At 43.0% G+C, this 21,208-nt stretch overlaps 1 protein-coding gene across 2 annotated transcripts; it reads right to left on the bottom strand.

Annotated features, from left to right (window-relative positions):
* Positions 1-82: 82 nt before the first annotated feature.
* On the bottom strand, positions 83-20,017 carry LOC118357494 (TBC1 domain family member 12-like). 2 transcript variants are annotated; one of them, XM_035734641.2, is made up of 14 exons: positions 18,353-20,017; positions 17,350-17,473; positions 15,303-15,359; positions 10,472-10,614; positions 8,300-8,382; positions 7,849-7,966; positions 6,043-6,149; positions 5,573-5,653; positions 4,792-4,883; positions 4,627-4,698; positions 4,406-4,534; positions 4,183-4,292; positions 3,664-3,922; positions 83-2,654 (listed from the first exon to the last, which is right to left on the bottom strand). In XM_035734641.2, the coding sequence occupies exons 1-14, from the start codon at positions 19,687-19,689 to the stop codon at positions 2,583-2,585; spliced, it is 2,784 nt and encodes a 927-aa protein (XP_035590534.1). In that variant the 5' UTR covers positions 19,690-20,017; the 3' UTR covers positions 83-2,582. The 2 variants fall into 2 exon arrangements, with proteins under 2 accessions (XP_035590534.1, XP_035590535.1); XM_035734642.2 differs by lacking the exon at positions 15,303-15,359 and having other exon boundaries at positions 18,353-20,016.
* Positions 20,018-21,208: the final 1,191 nt, after the last annotated feature.

Genomic DNA, 21,208 nt, shown 5'->3' with positions numbered 1-21,208 from the left:
TTGCTTGGGTGTGTTGTGGGTGCGTACACCGGCAGTCAGGAAACACTGACTGTCTGGGAATAAATAGACAATATTTCAAAAATGCAATTATCATATCTTTGATTTATTCACATAATTCATAACTTCTGGTCTGATACAGTATCACAGAGGTACTTTTTTAAAATTCATTTCAAATATATTTACAATTGTTCTAACATAGTAGTATGAAAACTGTACAATAGAGCATAGAAAAAAATGCAAAAGAAACAATATACAACTTTTTTATATCCAATATATAAGATATGAAAAATGTCCTGTAGAATCATGAAATACAGCATTGATTAAAAAATATGTTGCATCTCAACATATAAGTCAAATGTAAAGTAACAAAAGATGCGAGCAACATCACAATGTTTTAAACGTAAATTATGTTTCATGAATAGGTGCTTTGAACTAGGGTCTCATTGCTCTTTCATTCACAACAATATTAGAGCTTCACTGTGGATTCATTCACACACAAAAGCAAAACAGAAACTTCATGTGCCACACGTTCTCTTTTGCACTTTTTATGGGTCTTTCGGAAACAAGTGCTTACTGTAATGAAAACCTATTACTGTTAGTTTAGTTGTGCAGAAACTGTTCGATGTCAAGCTTCAGAGACTTAAGAAATGCATGGGCTGTGTCATTTTGTTCCATGTTGTTATATTGGCTTGGTCCATTAAATCATATACTGTAAATCTATACTTGAGGTGCATTATCATTAAATATCTTATGTTAGTGAGATAAAATCCACAGGTATAACTAAGGGCCTCACTCAATTAAGAAACTCCAGACTTTTGTGATGGGACTAGATGTAATGAATTGGGTCTAACTTCAGTATGTCATCATACAGTACCAGTCAAAAGTTTGGACACCTATTCATTCAAGGGTTTTTCTTTATTTTTACTATTATTTTAGAATAATAGTGAAGACATCAAAACTATGAAATAACATATATGGAATCTTGTAGTAACCAAAAAAGTGTCAAACAAATGTATTTTACATTTGAAATTCTTCAAAGTAGCCACCCTTTCCTTTGATGGCAGCTTTGCACTCTTGGCATTCTCTCAACCAGCTTCATGTGGTAGTCACCTGGAATGCATTTCAATTAACAGGTGTGCCTTGATGAAAGAAATTCCACAAATGTACTTTTCTTCTGAATGTGTTTGAGCCAATCAGTTGTGTTTTGACAGGGGTGGGGGTGGTTTTCAGATGATAGCCTTATTTGGTAAAAGACCAAGTCCATATTATGGCAAGAACAGCTCAAATAAACAAATAGAAACGACAATCCATCATTACTTTAAGACATGAAGGTCAGTCAATCTGAAAAATTACAATAACTTTGAAAGTTTCTTCAAGTGCAGTCACAAAAACCATCAAGCGCTATGATGAAACTGGCTCTCACGAGGGCCACCACAGGAAAGGTAGACCCAGAGTTACCTCTGCTGCAGAGGATAAGTTCATTAGAGTTAACTGCACCTCAGATTACAGCCTAAATAAATGCTTCAGAGTTCAAGTAACAGACACATATCAACATCAACTGTTCAGAGGAGACTGTGTGAATCAGGCCTTCATGGTTGAATTGCTGCAAAGAAACCACTACTAAACAACACCAATAAGAAGAAGAGACATGCTTGGGCCAAGAAACACAAGCAATGGACATTAGACCAGTGGAAATCTGTCCTTTGGTCTAATGAGTCCACATTTGAGATTTTTGGTCCCACCCGTCGTGTTTTTGTGAGATGCAGAGTCGATGAATGGATGATCTCCATGTGTAGTTCCGGCCATGAAGCATGGAGGTGTGATGGTGCTTTTATGGTGACACTGTCAGTGATTTATTTAGAATTCATGGCACACTTAACCAGCATGGCTACCACAGAATTCTGCAGCGATACGCCATACTGTCTGGTTTGCGCTTAGTGTTACTATCATTTGTTTTTCAACAGGACAATGACACAACACACCTCCAGGCTGTGTAAGGGCTATTTGACCAAGAAGGAGAGTGATGGACTGCTGCATCAGATGACCTGGCCTCCACAATCCCCCGACCTCAACCCAATTGAGATGGTTTGGAATGAGTTGGACCGCAGAGTGAAGGAAAAGCAGCCAACAAGTGCTCAGCATGTGTAGGAACCCTTTCAAGACTGTTGGAAAAGCATTCCAGGTGAAGCTGGTTGAGAGAATGCCAAGAGTGTGCAAAGCTTTCGTCAAGACAAAGCGTGGCTACTTTGAATCTAAAATCTATTTGGACTTGTTTAACACTTTTTTGGTTACTACATGATTCCATATATGTTATGTCATAGTTTTGATGTCTTCACTATTATTCTAAATAATAGTAAAAAAGAAAAACCCTTGAATGAGTAGGTCTGTCTTTTGACTGGTACTGTATATTCATGATATACTACCATAAATACTCTAAATTCAATCAAATTGCCAATGGTGTTCAAGGCCTCCATCTTCAAGTATGAAATTCTTTGAGGTCCATTTACCATGATCAATCTAAGGTGATCAAAGCCTCTCAATTAAAGAGAGGAACATGATCATTCAAATGTTCCACTGCTGAATCATAAACTCTTTTGTGCTGGGTTGCAATTCCTGTCCATGTCCTTGTTGTCCTTTATCAACGCGTGAAATACCTGGAGAGGAGAGAGCAAATCTTAGCATAAAACTGCAACCGGTCATTCTTTTTAGGCAAACACAATAAATACACACCCGTAGGTGGTGCTGGGTAGCCTACATTTCCACAAAAAAAGCAGACTATCATACAGGTTCTTTCCAATTTATTTCTGTAACTGACATACACCGAGTATACAAAACATTAAGAACATCTGCTCTTATCGATGATATACAGTAGACTGATCCCTTATTGATGTCACTTGTTCAATCTACTCCAGTCAGTGTAAATGAAGGGGAGGAGACAGGTTAAATCATGATTTTTAAGCCTCAAGACAATTGAGACACGGATTGTGTATGTGTGCCATTCAGAGGGTGAAGGGGCAAGCCAAAATATTTAAGTGCCTCTGAACAAAGTATGCTAGTATGTGCCAGGGGCACTAGTTTGTGTCAAGAACTGCAACGTTGCTGGGGTTTTCCACGCTCAACAGTTTCCTGTGTGTGTCAAGAGTGGTCCACCACCCAAATGACATTCAGCTAACTTGACACAACTGTGGGAATCATTGGAGTGAACATGGGCTAGCATTCCTGTGGAACGCTTTCGACACCTTGTAGAGTCCATGCCCCGATGAATTGAGGCTGTTCTGTGGGGCAAGAGGGAAGGTGTTCCTAATGTTTTGTGTACTCAATGTACATTCATTCACCTGTAGGTGGTGTAGTATATGAATTGTTGGACCCAACAAGTGCAAATCTATGATAAAGATATCTTCCATATAGCAGTGGCTGAGTTATGTGTAATTTCTAAACTGCTCCTGGCCACACAAGTGGCACATGTGACGGACGGGCAGACCAGGGACTGGACATAACTACAGGCTATTTTTGAGGAATTCTGGGAGCATGACCCAGTTCACTCAATAGGCTACAGAAATGGCTTCAACCCAACCACATAACATTCTTGTATGTTTATTGTCACTCCGCGCAAACATATCCATTTTCTCACTTTCATGTCTTCTTCTGTTTAGAGGAACTGACCTGGGACCATTTTCTGTTTCCATTGAGCATGGGCGCGGCCGCAATGCAGGCGAACAGCCTATCTGAGCCTATATCCTCAGGGAGGCGTGTCAGAAACTGGGCGCTGCGGATGAAATCCAACTGTAGGAGCATGTCCTCATACAGACGCAGAATCCCCAGACCTGTCCGGAACAGGAACTCCTCGCCGTCACGACAGAATACGTCCCACACGCGACACGCCACGTCCAATGGCAACGACTTACTGTACAGAGTGAAGATCCTGTACACAGACACAGAAGCATGCATTCACAAACGAACGAACGCAAGCAAGTTCACCACACACACACGCACGCACACACACAAAAGTGGCAGTTAGCAGAATGGTGAATGCAGATTATTTAATCTAGAGCTTACAGTAGCTGTGCTCTTATAACTGTGAATACTGAGCTGATAGCATGACTGGAACTAAAAGTTGAAGGCCACACTAAAGAGAGCTGCTACATACTTTCAAATGTTCACAGAGATCCCATAGGTACTTACCAGTCTATGAGATAGAGATCTGGGGTGAGGTTGGAGCTCTGGAAGTGGTTAAATAGTCTTGGGAGGTTCTCTTCAAAGAACACCTCGAATGCAGCAAAGTATTTCAGCATCTAGAGAAGAAGAACGGTAGCGAGAGATTCAGTGACGACTCACTCAGTCCTGTTAAAGTCGTTTTAGAGAGAGGACAATTTTCCACAGTGGCCCCTGTGGAAGTGGGCCTCACCAGATCATGGTCCACTCTGAAAAAGGCCAGCTGACAGGGTTTGTTGAGCAGGTTAGCGAATGCGATGAAGGCATCAGCTTCCTCCAGGTTGAGGATTAACACTGCAGCTATGAAGGACATGCCCTGGACCTGAACGAGAACAGAGCCGCCATTTCACTTAACAACCCCCGCAGTATGGGAGAGAATAAGGACAAAGAGTGCCGTTTTGACGTGTTACTCACATATCCCACGTCAGGTCTGTAACAGGTGTAGGCCCCCAGCACACTGTGGAGGAGATCATGATATGGCCCACCCTGTGGTTGAAGACAATCAGAGGATGAGAAATGCCATGGAGCGCACTCACTCACTCACTCACTCACTCACACGGGGTAAGACATTTACTGTACCTTCTGGAAGATAAAAAGAGGAGGGAATGTGCGGGATATGTCCAGCTTGATCAGATCCAGACTGGACTCTCTGTCTGCCAGTGATGCCCCATCTCGGATCGAAACACGAACAAATTATGTTAAAACATCATAAGAGAAAGGATAAAACGGAACCATTTCAGTTTGCTACAATAAACTGATCTCCAGCTTGTCTGACCTCTCTGTATCGTTGTTTGTGCATGATTGGCCGAGTAACTCAGCAATCAATAACCGATACAGAGACACTGATGCAGTGCCAATATTTTGTAACCTAAAACGATGCCAAGAGGAGACAGGCTGCAAATCTCTCTGTTCAGCTCTATTAAATCCTGTTGGATCCATCTCCTAAGGCTCTCGTTGGCAAAAACACAGTCTTTCTAATGCGCTACAGATGTTAGCGCTTTGAATGTGTCACTATTGACTCTCAGTACTGGACCAATGGGCAGACAGTCTGACATGATGGTAGAAACAGGCGCTTTACAGATCACTAGAGGAAAAACAACAGAAAGCCTTTGCACCAAGCCTGCAAATGGCTGCTGAGTGAGGGGGATTTGTGCAGTAATGTGACGCCAATGTGGCGGCAGCACTGCTAAATTTTAGTTCCACAATGTGTCAAGGACCTCAGATGTAAAAGCAACGAGAGGAAATAGCTTTGTCTCAAACAGGAAGAGAGGAGAATGGATGTGTGTGTGTTTGAGGCTGAGATTCACAGTCTTGTCCCCTGAGGGCCCCCCCCCCCACCCCACCTCCGCCTCAGACCAACCGTCAGCCTCTGTTTCTGAACCCGTCTCACTGAAACTCCTCCATCTCTCCTTTGCTCTGGAGAGGAATATTTCATACAGCTCTGTAGAAAAGGAAAGAAGATTACTCTCTCAATGAGTCAGGATGTCTACTTTGCATTTTTCTGTAAACCACAAAGGCACTTTCTGGCAGTGAAACATGGAGGCAATCCAGAAATTCCTTCCACTCACAACACAACAGGCTGGTACATATACTCCAGCTGAAAGTGGGGGAAAGTGCTTGTTTTGTTAGAAAACAAACAATACCCGTGCACTTTTTAGATGTACAACGTTGGCCATGTTAATACATTCCAATGTACTTTATGTGTATTGACACATAACTTGACTTTGTATGTATTTTTTTTAATGCAAATCTGATCCTATTCTGCCATTGGGAATACTGAATTATGCTGGGCGTTCTAGGAGTTATGACTATTGAAACACCATTATATACCTGGGGTGATGTTGAGCTCGTTGCCTATGGCCAGGCTCCAGACCTTTCCTCGGACGTTGGGGGGCAAGCCCTGCCACCAGAGCTCTCGCACCCGCCGAGTGTTACGCCTACAGGGGGACACAAACAGACTAGCATGGGCCTGCTGCACATGGGAGCCCTGACCTATGCCTACAAGCCTACTGACCGACTGGTTTACTGACCAAGTTACTGACTGGCTGATTGAGTTGACTGGTTCACTGACTGATTGGCTGTCTGGCTGGCTAATTAAATGGCTGACTGGCAGAAAAACTGACTGAGTTACTGACTGAATACTGTACCAGAGGAGGCTCCTCAGAGGGTGAAGGACCGTCCCCTCCTCATAGCTAAAATCAAATCATTGATTAAAACACTGTTTTGCAATGAAGGTCTACAGTAACATCACCAGCACTCTGTAGGGTAACGCCATGGTGAAGCAACAGGACAGTTAGCTTCTGTCCTCCTCGGGGTACATTGACTTCAATACAAAACCTAGGATGCGCTTGACTTTCACCCCCTTCCATAGACTTACACAGTAATTATGACAACTTCCAGAGGACGCCCTCCAACCTATCAGGGCTTGCAGCATGAACTGACATATTGTCCACCCAATCAAATGATCAGAGAATTAATCTAGTACTGAAAGCATAAGCTACAGCTAGCTAGCACTGCAGTGCATACAATGTGGTGAGTAGTTGACTCAAAGAGAGACAAAGACAATAGTTCAACTGTTAACAAATTAATTTCTTCCAAAATTAAGGAGAAGCAAGAGAGAGAGATTTGGTAGTATTTTAGCTCATGAATGCAGCTAGCTAGCTAGTTTAGCCTACTCAAACACTCGGCTCAAACAGAGAGGGATGCTAAGTTAGCCAGCTGGCTATGGCTATCCGACACTGGAACTCTTCCAAGTCAAGGTAAGCTTTTATTAAGTTATTGCCACCGGGGCACACAAGTGTAACTGCTAAACTGCTTTCTGACTGTACACTGTACTGCATGACTATGATGTGACAAAAATGTAGGCTGTGTGTAGCGGTTAGCGGTCAATGGTCATGATTTGAAGGTTTGGCTTGGAAAGTTATTTTTGCCTGGTCACAGACAGCTGATGTGTTGTGCACTGAAGTCCACAAGCGAAGGGGAAATGTGAGAGGAGGAGAGCGCGTAGATAGTTGGGAGAAGGAAGTATATATACAACGAGCAAAGTGATCATGCTGTTTTTATGTGGCTGCTATGAAAGTGAACTGTGTTCGCATGCGATCAGGGGTGTATTCATTTTGCCGATTCGGTTGAAAAATGTTTCTTAAGCGGAAGCAAACGGAATGAAACGGGGATAACAATAACTTAATTTATCCAATAGAAACTCTAATTTGCAACTATTTGGACTAATGATTACACCCTAGATCAGATAGATGCAGGCAATAATTTGCAAGGAGGTATTGAATGTGTCACTGTCTCATCTTGATTACTCAAAATTCTCTATCTGTGCACCTACGTTGTAAACTTTCATTCATAGGCTAGGTTGTAGCAACATCATGATGGGTAAAGGGAAAATTAGAGTATCATGTAGTAGCTGAAACCTATCGATGTTACATTGAGCTGGGTGAATGGAATATGAATGACAGTTATCCTATGTGGCTGTAATAGAAACAAGGCCATGCTCATAAAAAATGTATCATCATCCCTCATCTTAAACGGCACCAACCGCCACTGTACTGTACTGACTGGATACTCTCCATCGCTTCCCCATGCCAGTGGAGAGCTGTTTAGCAGGAAGTGACGAGCTAGCTAACTCACGTGTTTTCCCAGTTGGGCAGGATGTCGTTGTTCCAGACCACCATGGCGTTGGCGATGCTGTCCTCCTGCTTAAACCTCTCCTTCATCTCTTTCCTCTTCCTCTGGGCCTCCTTCAATTCTGTGGGGAGGGGGGCACAAATCCTTTGGTTACACTTCATAATAACTTTTAATGAATACGCCATTAGAAACGCTTATAAATGTTAACAGATGCTTGTAAATGCGTTTTAAAAAATATCTATTTTATTTTCCTTCTGCTTTACAATTGTTATCATGATGTAAAGTGGCAAAAGTATGTTCAAGGTCTGGCTTTAGCAACGTCTTCAACTGACAGAATGAGCGAAGTAACATCTGGAGGTCTATACAGTGGACAGGTCAAATGTGGCTGACCTCCATTGCACAGCCCTGAAAATACATTGAAATGGAAGGGGTGAGAGAAATGCATTAACAGTACCTCTCTTCTTGGCCTCGGCCACCATCTCGTCATACTCCTGGCGGTGACGCTGGGCCTCCTCCACAGACTTGGCAGGAAGGTTCCTGCCGAGAGAGCAGAGGAGACACAGTATCAGTGTCTGTCAGTGTCAATTTCACCGTAATCAGTGCATATCACATAACCGAGGACACAAAATGGTTACTTTTAGTCAAGTTCAACACATTGAGGATTAAAGAGAGATTAACACCTACAAACAGAAAGACTGACTTTGCCTTGCAGACAGTGTGTTTGTTATGGTTCAGGCAACACACTCAGATTTCATATATCTATTCTTAATGAGGGCCTGGGGACTTGGATCAGAGAGAGCAGCTGAGGTGACCAAGGAGTCTCACAGAGAAACTCAACACCACTTGTTTTTGGATGATGTGTGCTTCTCACTGTGTTCTTCATAGACACCACACCCTGGCCTGAGCCTAGTTGAAAATAATGTAGTGTGTGTAATATAGATCCAGTGCCTTGCAAAAGTATTCACCCCCCCCTTGGCATTTTTCCTATTTTGTTGCATTACAACCTGTAATTTATATGGATTTTATTTGGATTTCATGTAATGGACATACACAAAATAGTCCAAAAGTGGTGCGTGCATATGTATTCACCCCCTTTGCCACGAAACCCTTCTAAATAAGATCTGGAGCAACCAATTACCTGTGTGCAATTACCTGTGTGCAAACTAAGTGTCATATGATCTGTCACACCATTTCAGTATACATGCCTGTTCTGTTCTGAAAGGCCCCAGAGTCTGCAACACCACTAAGCAAGGGGCACCACCAAGCAAGCAGCACTATGAAACTCAAGAAGCTCACCAAACAGGTCAGGGACAAAGTTGTGGAGAAGTACAGATCAAGGTTGGGTTATAAAAATATCAGAAACTTTGAACATGCCTCGGACTACCATTAAATCCATTATTAAAAATTTGAAAGAATATGGCACCACATTAAACCTGCCAAGAGAGGGACGCACACCAAAACTCATGGACCATGCAAGTAGGGCATTAATCAGAGAGGCAACAACGAGTCCAAAGATAACCCTGAAAGAGCTGCAAAGCTCCACAGTGGAGATGGGAGTATCTGTCCATGGGACCACTTTAAGCCGTACACTCCACAGAGCAGGGCTTTACGGAAGAGTAGCCCAGAAAAAAATAAGCAAACATGTTTGGTGTTTGCCACAAGGCATGTGGGAACCTCCCCAGACATATGGAAGAAGGTACTATGGTCAGATAAGACTAAATTTAGCTTTTTGGCCATCAAGGAAAACGCTGTCTGGCACAAACCCAACACCTCTCATGACCCCGAGAATACCATCCCCACAGTGAAACATGGTGGTGGCTGTGGGGATGTTTTTCACCGGCAGGGACTGGGAACTAGTCAGAATTGAAGGAACGATGGTTGGCGCTAAATACAGGACAATTCTTGAGGAAAACCTGTTTCGGTCTTCCAGAGATTTGAGACTGGGATGGAGGTTCACCTTCCAGCAGGACAATGACCCTAAGCATACTGCTGAAGCAACACTCAAGTGGTTTAAGGGGAAACATTTACATGTCTTGGAATGGCCTAGTCAAAGCCCAGACCTCAATCCAATTGAGAATCTGTGGTATGACTTAAAGATTGCTGTATATCTTCGGAACTCATCCAACTTGAAGGAGCTGGAGAAGTTTTTCCTTGAAGGGCAAAAATCCCAGTGGCTAGATGTGCCAAGCTTATAGAGACATACCCCAAGAGACTTGCAGTTGTAATTGCTGCAAAAGGTGGCTCTACAAAGTATTGACTTTTGGGGGGTGAATAGTTATGCACGCTCAAGTTATCTGTTTTTTTGTCTTATTTCTTGTTTGTTTCACAATAAAAAAACATGATGAAAAAAAAGTGGTAGGCATGTTGTGTAAAACAAATGATTACAACCCCCCTAAAAATCCTATTTTAATTCCAGGTTGTAAGGTAACAAAATAGGAAAAATGCCAAGAGGGGTGAATACTTTCAGAAGCCACTATAGGTCTAACCTTTCTCAAAACATTTGGCCTTTTCCCTCTGCAAGGACTGGAGGGCATAATAAACAAGAACAGAGGAACAGACAAAGAAATGGAAAGATGTGACAGAAAAAGTGGAGAGAGAGTCAGAGGGAGAGATAGTGTGGACTTACGCAGGCCTGTCCTCCAGTATAAGAGCTGTGGTGGACAGTGGCTCAAACTCCAGGTTCTTCCTCCGGCCCTGTTGAGGCTGAGTAGGGGACGTCCCAGCTGACGTTCCCCCAGGCCCAGCCTTGCCCACCCTGGCCTCAAACTCCTGCAGATACATCAAAAACTTGAATCCCTATAGTTACTAGAAAACACAGCCCAAATACAGGTCAACTAGCCTCTTGGGTTTACATTTGAAAGGGAGGAAAGATAGTGGCTTTAGCCGTGAGGGGTGACAGAATCAGCTGACAGGCTTGTGGAAATCACAAGGCCCATGCAGGCAGCAGCCTATGTGTCTGGGGAGGGAGAGAGAGAGAGGAATTAGAGAGAAAGAATGAGGGGACTAAATAGTGTGTGATGGTTGGGGGGGGGGGAAATGGAGGGACTGTGGAGTGTGTGATGGTTGTTGATGACTGTGGAGAGCGATCTGGAGAGAGATCGAGAGAGAGCATCCTTAGAGTGTTACAGTTTAAGTCAGAAGTTTACATACACTTAGGTTTGAGTCATTAAAACTAGTTTTTCAACCACTCCATACATTTCTTGTTACCAAACTACAGTTTTGACAAGTCGGTTAGGACATCTACTTTGTGCTTGACACAAGTCATTTTTACATCAATTGTTTACAGATTATTTCACATAGAATTCACAGTATCACAATTCCAGCGGGTCAGAAGTTTACATGCACTAGGTTGACTGTGCCTTTAAACAGCTTGGAAAATTCCAGAAAATGATGTCATGGCTTTAGAAGCTTCTGATAGGCTAATTGACATAATTTGAGTCAATTTGAGGTGAACTTGTGGATGTATTTCAAGGCCTACCTTCAAACCCAATGCCTCTTTGCTTGACATCCTGGGAAAATCAAAAGAAATCAGCCAAGACCTCAGAAAGAAATTGCAGACCTCCACAAGTCTGGTTCATCCTTGGGAGCAATTTCCAAACGACTGAACGTACCATGTTCATCTGTACAAACAATAGCAAGCAAGTATAAACACCATGGGATGACGCAGAAATTATACCGCTCAGGAAGGAGACGCGGTCTGTCTCCTAGAAATTAACGTACTGTGGTGCGAAAGGTGCAAATCAATCCCAGAACAACAGCAAAGGACCTTGTGAAGATGCTGGAGGAGACAGGTACAAAAGTATCTATATCCACAGTAAAACGAGTCCTATATCGACATAACCTGAAAGGCTGCTCAGCAAAGAAGAAACCACTGCTATAAAACCGGCATTAAAAAATCCAGACTACGGTTTGCAACTGCACATGGGGACAAAGATTGTGAAACAAAAATAGAACTGTTTGGCTATAATGACCATCGTTATGTTTGGAGGAAAAAGGGGGACGCTTGCAAACCAAAGAACATCATCCCAACCGTGAAGCACGGGGTGGCAGCATCATGGTGTGGTGGTGCTTTGCTGCAGGAGGGACTTGTGCACTTCAGAAAATAGATGGCTTCATGAAGAAGGAAAATTATGTGGATATATTGAGTCAACATCTCAAGACATCAGTCAGGAAGTTAAAGCTTGGTCGCAAATGGGTCTTTCATATGGACAATGACCCCAAGCATACTTCCAAAGTTGTGGCAAAATGGCTTTGGAGTGGCCATCACAAAGCCCTGACCTCAATCATATAGAAAATTTGTGGGTAAAACTGAAAAAGCGTGTGCAAGCAAGGAGGCCTACAAACCTGACTCAGTTACACCAGCTCTGTCAGGAGGAATGGGCCAAAATTCACCCAACTTTTTGTGGGAAGCTTGTGGAAGGCTACCTGAAACATTTGACCCAAGTTAAACAATTTCATTTAATTCTTAAAATAAATTGGTGATCCTAACTGACCTAAGACTTGGTCTTAGGTCAGTTAGGATTAATTGTCAGGAGTTGTGAAAAATTGAGTTTAAATGTATTTGGCTAAGGTGTATGTAAACTTCCGACTTCAACTGTACATCATGAGTCATGTCTAAGGGGTCAATAAATGCCCCTGATATCCAATGTGTTTGTTTCGTGCAAGTTGACTATTTAATAGACCAAGTGACTAGATGTATCACCTCAGCTCCACTACACAAAACAAGGCTTACCTTTGACCTTTCACGATGCATGAAACGGCTACTGTATGGATGTCAATGGCTACATTGTCTTGTGTTGTGGCTCCTTCAAGACATTTATGGGTAGTAGTTACAAAGGAGGCTATCAGAAGAAAAGGCTGGTAAGGACGGGGGAGGGGAGTGCCGTCTCAGGAGAGTGAGATTTACCAAAACCAGTGAAGAATAACAGCCACCACAGTAAAAGTGGAGAAATAGGCTTTTTCAACATTTGATTGCTGCTGTCCTATAGTACTTAGAAAAGGTCAGAGTTGAACTGTGTTTAACCAACACCAATGCTTTTCTAGAGGCACACTATCATATATAATCACAAAGTGTATACCAGACAAGCATATAGATCTCTGGGACCACTTGTAATGTCAAAGTGTATCTACAATCGTCATGTCATCAACTGTGTTTATTAATAAATGTCAAGTCAAATATATCAATGTAAGGTAAACCAAAAATCTTAGCAATTCTTAGTAATTTTCCCGATTTCACTAATATAATCAAAATCAATCAATCATTGCACATTTTTGGGCTCATGCAGTAGTATTTACCTAATTAAGTAGAAGATTGTTGAAAAATAATGTTAAAAAGTAACATCTACATTCTTAAGACACAAGTTGAAAATGGTACAGTAGCTGCTTCCTGTCATGTCATTTTGATTTATAGCCGTGTAAAAACACTGGTTTTAAATGTCCAAATTCATAATCAATATGCTGAAATAAGTTGTGATACTGCATGTTGAAGACCAAGACATAAAAATGACTCCCTACACACTTGTCACGCTTGTGTTCAGATTCCTTGTATTTTGCTAAATTAGTAACTTAAAAACTGCTCATGCATCAACATTTGTCAAGCAGTCACGCCAGACAGAAATTCATTAGCTTGTTCTACTGTAATCAATAACGTGCACAGAGGAATCACTCACATGGATATTGTATGAAAATCAATGGTACTGGGACAATTGTCTGCCGCTACCATTTTTCGCTCTTCTGAAAGACAAACGACAACGACCTTGGGTATACTACCAGTCAATAGATAAGAACCTGTAGTGGCCATTTATCAACTCATCGCCCTGTGGGACAAAGTTTACGGTAGATGACCAATACGAAAAAGTAAACAACAATGGATAATTTCAACAAATAATTGCTCCACAGGTAGTTCTACATAGTGATGGGTTGGTTCTCATTTGAGTGACAGCTTGACTGTCAAATCTGTGTATTTGTTTGTGGCCAGAGGCTTTTAGAAAGAGTGCGCCCTGATTTTCCCATTGCCATTTGAGTTTGAAAAGGACAACCACGCTCTTACATGCTGACCACAGCACTTGAGTCGCATGCGCGAGCGTCGCAAAATAAATGTCCACACATATGTTATTGAATTATCGCGCACGTCTACGTAGCCAGGCGCTAAAAATAGAACATGGTTCTATTTGTAAAGCACAACGTGCTGCAAGTTCTGCCTCTCCCATCTCCTCATTGGTTTTTAGGAGGATATACCTACGTGCCATCTCCTCATTGGTTTTAGGAGCATATACCATCGTGGGTGATTGAAAGATGAACTGAGGTCCACACTCCAGTTCAGTCAGTTGTGGTAATGCACCTTAAAGTTGGTTGCCAACTGCCATATAAAGTCCAAAGAAGAAGAAGCCTGAAGGAGGAGAGATTACTAGAAACAAACTCGGTTGACCGTTTTATCTGTGGATTAATTGTCAAAGTAGAGGACCTTGTGCATTTCAGGTAAAATAACAACCCAATGTTTATTTAGCAACAGCAACCTAACTAGCTAAATTGCCATACATCTTAAATGCTTTTCGACCTGTCCCCAAATTAATATAATTGGTTCAGAGTTTGTTTTGATATTTCAACCTGCGTGTCCTGATCGCGTCTGGTGTAAGTGGACAAAATCAACTTGCGCGCATGCAGTCTGGTCAGCATTGTTAGAAATGCGACAGACAAGCGCATATGATAAAATCAATGGTACCAAACCAAAGATATTCATTTATTTAAATCAATCGATTTAGTGTCATCTTGATGACTATAAATGTTTATATTAAGTTCACCAACCTGAGGTTAAAATGTTTAATTTCACTTCGTGGCTTGAGGTGAAAATGCAAGCTTGTGTAAGGTAGTAACACAAACTGCCCACATTAGGGAAATTTGCGTATTATTAAATAACTGAATATGGCAACTCAACATGTCAATTTCGGACGTTAGAATACGTTGCCTAGTCAAACAATTGCAACAATGACATCTATTTTTCACTCATCTAACCATTTATAGTTTTTTTTTTTAAATGCCCTCAAACACAATTTAACTCGGAGCTCTAATCTACTTTCCATTGTGTCTGTGTAGCTTCCTGAACGTTCGCTGTCCATAATAAGGAATACAGGCAAATCTAATAGATCTATCACATTTGAGAACGTATGTAAGGGAAAATGGATCACAACACTCTGGATTTCAACATTTTGAGCCACAGAGTCTATGAGCTGCTGGAGCTATGGCAAGAGTCTCAGAGACCTTGTGATTGTCGAAGATTACTTTGATACTGCATTAAATTATGATTATTTTTTCCCCCAGCATGCATTTCCCCCTACTCTGTTAGTACTAGGGTGGGCATGGACATGAGTTGTATGGTCAATGGAAATGGTTGCTTAGCAGCCCCATGCAGATAGGAGATTGAGAAGATGACTGAAAAGGAAACTCGAGAAAGTCCATACCCCTGCGCTTAAGAGATTTGGTGTGGACACAGACGCGAGACCATCTGGAGTACTCTCCTGATGAAAGAAGAACAACGTTTAAACTCAGTTCAAAAGTGTCTATCAAAGTGTCTATCAAAAAAAGAAGAAGAATAATGTCAAGTAATTCAGAGTAACCACTTTATTTGGATAGTTGAAATGTTACTGATGGTCTGTAGAGCATCTACAGATGGACTATCTATTAACCCTATCCCAAACCTTAACCCTTATCCTAGCCCTAAGCTTAACCCTTATTCTAAACCTAACAAACCTTAACAGACAGTTTGTTGATCGTATGACCACCTGTAGAGCATCTACCGATGGACTATTCGGACTATCCAGATAAAGTGTGACCCTTCAGTACACATCCAATCCACATAAGCAACTTTGCCCTTTGGCACTGGTAAGGAAGATAGGCAACTTTATTGAAAGGGCCTCTGTTGGAGATCCAATTCAATCCCTACCCCTGCAGGTAGAATAACTGCATGAAGGATCAACCAATCACCTGAGCTTCTATACGGCACATTTCTGGAACACATTACAGATGGACCCTCTGACACCTAGATCCCTACTCTAACCTGTGTAGCTCACTCTAGATGAGGTCACTCTCTTTTTGTCATAATCTCAGTAGGACAGTGAGGCTTATAAACGCTCATCTCTCATCTCGTCTGCAGCTGTATGTACTAGAGTTGAGTGCACTACTAATCCAGTGAAGGGAAACATTTAACTGGCTTCAGTGTCTGTTTCCATCCAGGCTTGAAATCATGCATTAGTGCCTCCAATGACTGTGGAGACGGACCTGTACCTGCATGGCAGAGTAGGGGAGGGAGACAGGGAGTGAGGAGAAGAGGGAGAGAGAGGAAGGAAGGACATAGCCAGGGGCTGAGGGCAGGAGATGGGCATAATTCAAGCTCAATCGAGGCTCAACACACCAGGCAAGAGGCATACACCTTGAATAAGACCTACTCTTTACTCAGGCAGCCAGCCAGGCAGCTAGCCAGCCCCAGGGACAGAGCCAGGCCCCAGGGCTTGCCAGGCTCCAACCTGGATGACCTGAACCCTACTCTCTCGTCAGTGTTGGGAAGGAGTAGGCCAAGTACAGGCCGACTAAAGCCTTTGTCACACCACTATATATAAGCTCTGATGCCATTATTACCAGGCACTCTATTATAGGATTCTCAGAAGAAATGATATCTGACGTTAAAGAATCTACTCGAGCTGTGAGCATGAGATGCTATCAGTGTGCTACCTGGTCAGACAAGTATAGGTGAGTTGTCAGAATAGGGCGTAGGGAATGATTGTTATGCTGTGTCATTGCGTGTTGCACAAGGCTGCAATTTTACTGTGTCTGTTTCAAGTGACAACTAGTGAATCGTGTGATACAAAACAAAAGGGCTGCAATGCAATGTATCATAGGTGAAGGAGTTGAACAGAAGGGGTGTAAATGACTTGGAGATTAAACAGTTGTAGTCCTTTACTTTCTTTAAAGCATTAAGCTATGTTAACAAACTGAGGTTAGGTACGTAAAGCTGACATAATCCCTATTCATTAGGGTTAAGTCCTGACTAGCACGTGGGAAAAAATGATCTAGGCTAAATATTAAGCTCATGGCATCCACCTCGACTTTACTAGTACATTCCTAGATGACGCACTTGCTGGATTCCCTCCAGGCGGGGTCAGAAAGTTCTCTCCCGTACACAATACTTTACAGGAAGTTAGGTCAGTTAATAGGTCTGTGAATAACTACTGTACCAGTGACATCGGGGCCAACATTCAAAAAGCTTCTCAGAGTAGGAGTGTGGATCTAGGATCAGTTTTGTCTTTCAAATAATAATGAATAAGATTATATGGACAGGGATGACCTGATCCTAGATCCGCACTCTAACTCTCATATGCTTTATGCATACGGGCCCAGGGCCTCCATGTCAATGAAATCCTTTTCATTATGATCTAAAAGACACAGCTGATCCTAGATCAGCACTCCTAATCTGACATGCTTTATTCATGAATATGGGCCTGGGACACCAACCTGCTGTATGGTCCTGGAGTCCTTGGGAGCGCTCTCTCTAGCGGGAACCTTCCCAAACAGCTTCCAACCAGGAACATTCTGAGACGGACCCTTCGGCTCTCTCTGCTTCTTGGGAAATAAACTCCTGACCAGACAGAAAAGCCAGGACAATGAGTGGGCAATTTTTAATGATGACACACTTATTTTATTCCCCCTGTCAGCTAAACGGTTTTGATGAGTCGACGTACTGAGAAATCAGGGTTATTAAATGTCTTTCTGAATCACTTCCTAGATCGGACAAAAGTTATACTGATATGGTCAGTTCAGTTGCCACTGAAGGAGTGATATGCAGCCACTCTTATTTAATCAATTGGATCAATTTCACCTGATCCTATGCGGGGCCATAAACCTTGGGGTTACCACTTCACATGAAGGTTTACAAAGGAGTTATAAGTAGCTCATAAACTGTTTTATTATATTATATCAGTCAAATGTATTTATAAAGCCCTTCTTACATCAGCTGATGTCACAATATTATAGCTACCAATCATGGTCTAAGTATTTATTAGAGATGTATAAACTATCTATGAACTAATAATGAAGTGTTTCTAATTCATTTGCACCTACTGTAAAGTGTAACAACCTAGAGGACGTCCGTGTGTGGGAACACCGTTACTACAGTATTCACTGCAGCTGGCTCCATTTCCACCAGGTCTCTGCCTGCTCTAAATGTTGAATGAGACAGAGGCCTAGTTCTAGTCGCTGGCTTTGTTTGTTATGTCCTGGTGTGCCGTTACAATACCAATACACAGTTTTGCAAGGCGAGGAAGATTAATGGCAGTGACTGCTGTTTTAAAGGGTTTAAATTGCATCAATAATATGGCTATACGGAGTATAAAAGGCTAACCTTGATGTAAAGCGAAGTAAGCACACGGTGACAAAGTTTGTACCTCTCGTTCCTTGCTGAAAATGCACTTGTCACCATGCAAATAATCTCAGCCAACAAATACAACAACTCATTTACCTGCCAAAATACTCAGCAATGCCGGGTCTTTTGGACTGTAAAGCCAGTTCTGAGGTGTCTGCCGAAACTACACTCAGGCCCTCTGGTATATCCCCTGGGGCAGACTGACGTCTGCTGGACTCAAAGGTGTTCCTGGAGCTCAGACTGACGTCCATGAATCGGCGGTCACTGTGGCCCTGGGCCCCCAGCTCCGCGAAGGTCTCCCCATCCTCATCCCCTGGACTGAGAATAGTGGAGTCATAGCTCACACTGTTGGGCACAGTCCTGGTCCTGAGCGCCTGAGGATGGGGTCTGGAAGAAAGATCATCTCCTTGGTGACCAGATGCTGAAGGTTCCTCTCCCTGAATGGTGTCTGGTTTAGCACTGACCCTACAGGGGTCTTTCGTTGGTGCTGGGCTTGATGGTAAACCCTGAGAGGTGAGATTGGATGTAGCACCACCAGATAGATCTCCTGCTACGTTAGCTTGTGTCCTAGGCTGGGCCCCGGCTCCGTCAGGTTCCACTCTGATATTGCAGGATTCGTGATGTCCCTCCCTTGCACTCATTGCAATTGAGGGTTTTTCACACTGTGTGTTAGAGAGACATGTTGCAGCTCCATCCAAAATAATTGTTACAACTGTCTCTGTGTGTAACTTGGCGCTGCTGTGTCCTATAAATAATCCACCATTTGCCATTTTGGCCTCCTTGTCAGGGGTCATACTCCAGTTAACCGGTCGCCTAATAACAGCATCACTGCTGAGGGTGCTCTGAATAACACTGTCTGTGTCCCAATTCGAGAGCCCCTCTGGAACAGTCCGGGAGGCAGCTGTGCAGCTCAGTTCAAGCTGTCCATTGCAGGAGTGTGTCAATGACTCTACAGTCTCAGCTGCTGTCACAAAGTTCAATGGTGGATGATAGGCATCTACTTCTTCTGCAGAGGATTCCTTGTTCTTCTCTGCCAGTGAAATCCTCTGGAGAGCATTCCCGTCCATTTCCTCTCGACTCACTGCAGCGACAGCAGAGGAGTTCCCTGCCTTGGCGCCTACCATTGTTGACACAGTAAACCCGTTTGTAGCAGAGTCACAACCTGGCTCAGGAATAACACAATTGCTTACAGTGCCACCGGATGGACTGTCAGTAACTAAAACCGTGGAACGGCCAATATCCTCTCCTGCTTCACCCGACTCCCTGCTGTCACTGCAACCCGTTGTGTCCCTGCTGACATGTTTAGAGATACGAGCTGCCGCTTCGGCGGTACCGTGAGACAGCGGCTGGGTGACATATGTGCTGCTGGTCCCCTTTTCGTTCGCACCAACACAGAAAGCCGGTGGAGAAGAGACATTATATGCCTTTTCCATGTCATTCACATTCCCTACACCACTGCTCCATAACAAAAACGCTGTGGTGGCTGGTTCAGCTTTGCTTGCTCTTTCCCCGTTTTTCCTTGTCTAGCTATTATACCTATCATGATCTCAGAGAGTATCCCTCCTTACAGAATGACGCATAATCAAAATACGGTTGCTATTCCGAGCGACGGCGGCAGGAAAAGGGGGAATATCAGTCGCCTGGTCGTGTATAATTTTGTTATTAGAAAAACCGGCAGCCGCCCCCATTTGGGCGGTGAGCAGGAGCCATTTTGAGATTCCAATGACGTAGAAGAGAGCAAATCACCAGCCACGCAGACGGAAAATATGGGATGAGGGGACATCTGCTGTCCATACGGAGCTATAACACGCCTGGTTTATCCCGAGACTAGTTTTTTTAAAGCACAACGCGCAAGTATTCAGGCTTCGTTGGTTCAGCACCAATATCCCGTCTTTTGTAAAGGAACACACAACAATGGAGGTAGGCTAAGACCTGGAAAGAGTTGATCACTCAATAGGCTACAGTTGAATTTGGTTCACTTCATATACACAGACCACCTGTAGAGCCCAGTTTAGTTTCAGCACCATGGACAGCGCCAATGAAATAAACCACTTGGGCAGTGGGCACTGATTCGTCTTATTTACCTGTAGATGTTTAGAGGCATCTAAATAAGAGGCTATGCCTAGGGACATCAAACGTTCACCCTGCTGCACAGAGGACAGACCCTATAGTCCTGGGCCTTAGCGTCAAAAACGTGACGTGGCGGATTCACACGTTAATTTACCGTGGCATGTGCTCATAGGACCTAGAATAAAAATAATGTATCTTTCATCTCTGTGTTTCATAATTTTCCAAGAGGCTGAATCTCACCGGAGTAAGCATCGGAGTGAGCAAAACAGCGCCCCTCTGTCTCTTTATGTGTATGCCATCTATCTGATGCTATATGGCCAAAAAAGAGTATGACATCGTTGCCGCCCCTAGTATTGAATGCAAGGGAAACCAGCGAGCCTATGGCCTCCCCTGATTTAAAAAAAATAATAATAATAATAATTGCTAATCAGACTTGAGCGAAACTGAGTGAGCTCAACTGTGAATGGGGCTGGAGCACCAAAAAAAGGGTAAAGGGGAGCCAGTTTGGATTTGGCTTCACTGCAATCACATCACATCAAGAGAAATAGGTAATTGACAGAAAACACTTGAATTGTTGCATCTACTTGTGTTGTTGTCCTCCAGTGGGTAGCTAGCTAGCTAAAATTGACCCTTTCCTAAATTAGCCATGGTTTAACTTAATTCTCCTTACTGGCCAATGATTATAATGGCAATTCTGATCCAACCATAAATTCATACATTGTGCCCCTGGCCTGAGAGGATGGAAGTTCAGTATGTAACTAGATGTAGAAGGCTAATGTTAACTAGCTAATGTTGCCCATGAAAGGAAGTTAGGCTAGCGAGCAAGCATTTTAGCCAGGTAGCCTAGGACAACAAAAAGTAAAAGCCTGTACTGTATGACAG

The sequence above is a fragment of the Oncorhynchus keta genome, chromosome 24 (assembly GCF_023373465.1).
Source record: "Oncorhynchus keta strain PuntledgeMale-10-30-2019 chromosome 24, Oket_V2, whole genome shotgun sequence".
NCBI classification, from domain to species: Eukaryota; Metazoa; Chordata; class Actinopteri; order Salmoniformes; family Salmonidae; genus Oncorhynchus; species Oncorhynchus keta.
This window is presented reverse-complemented; position numbering and strand designations above follow the sequence as displayed.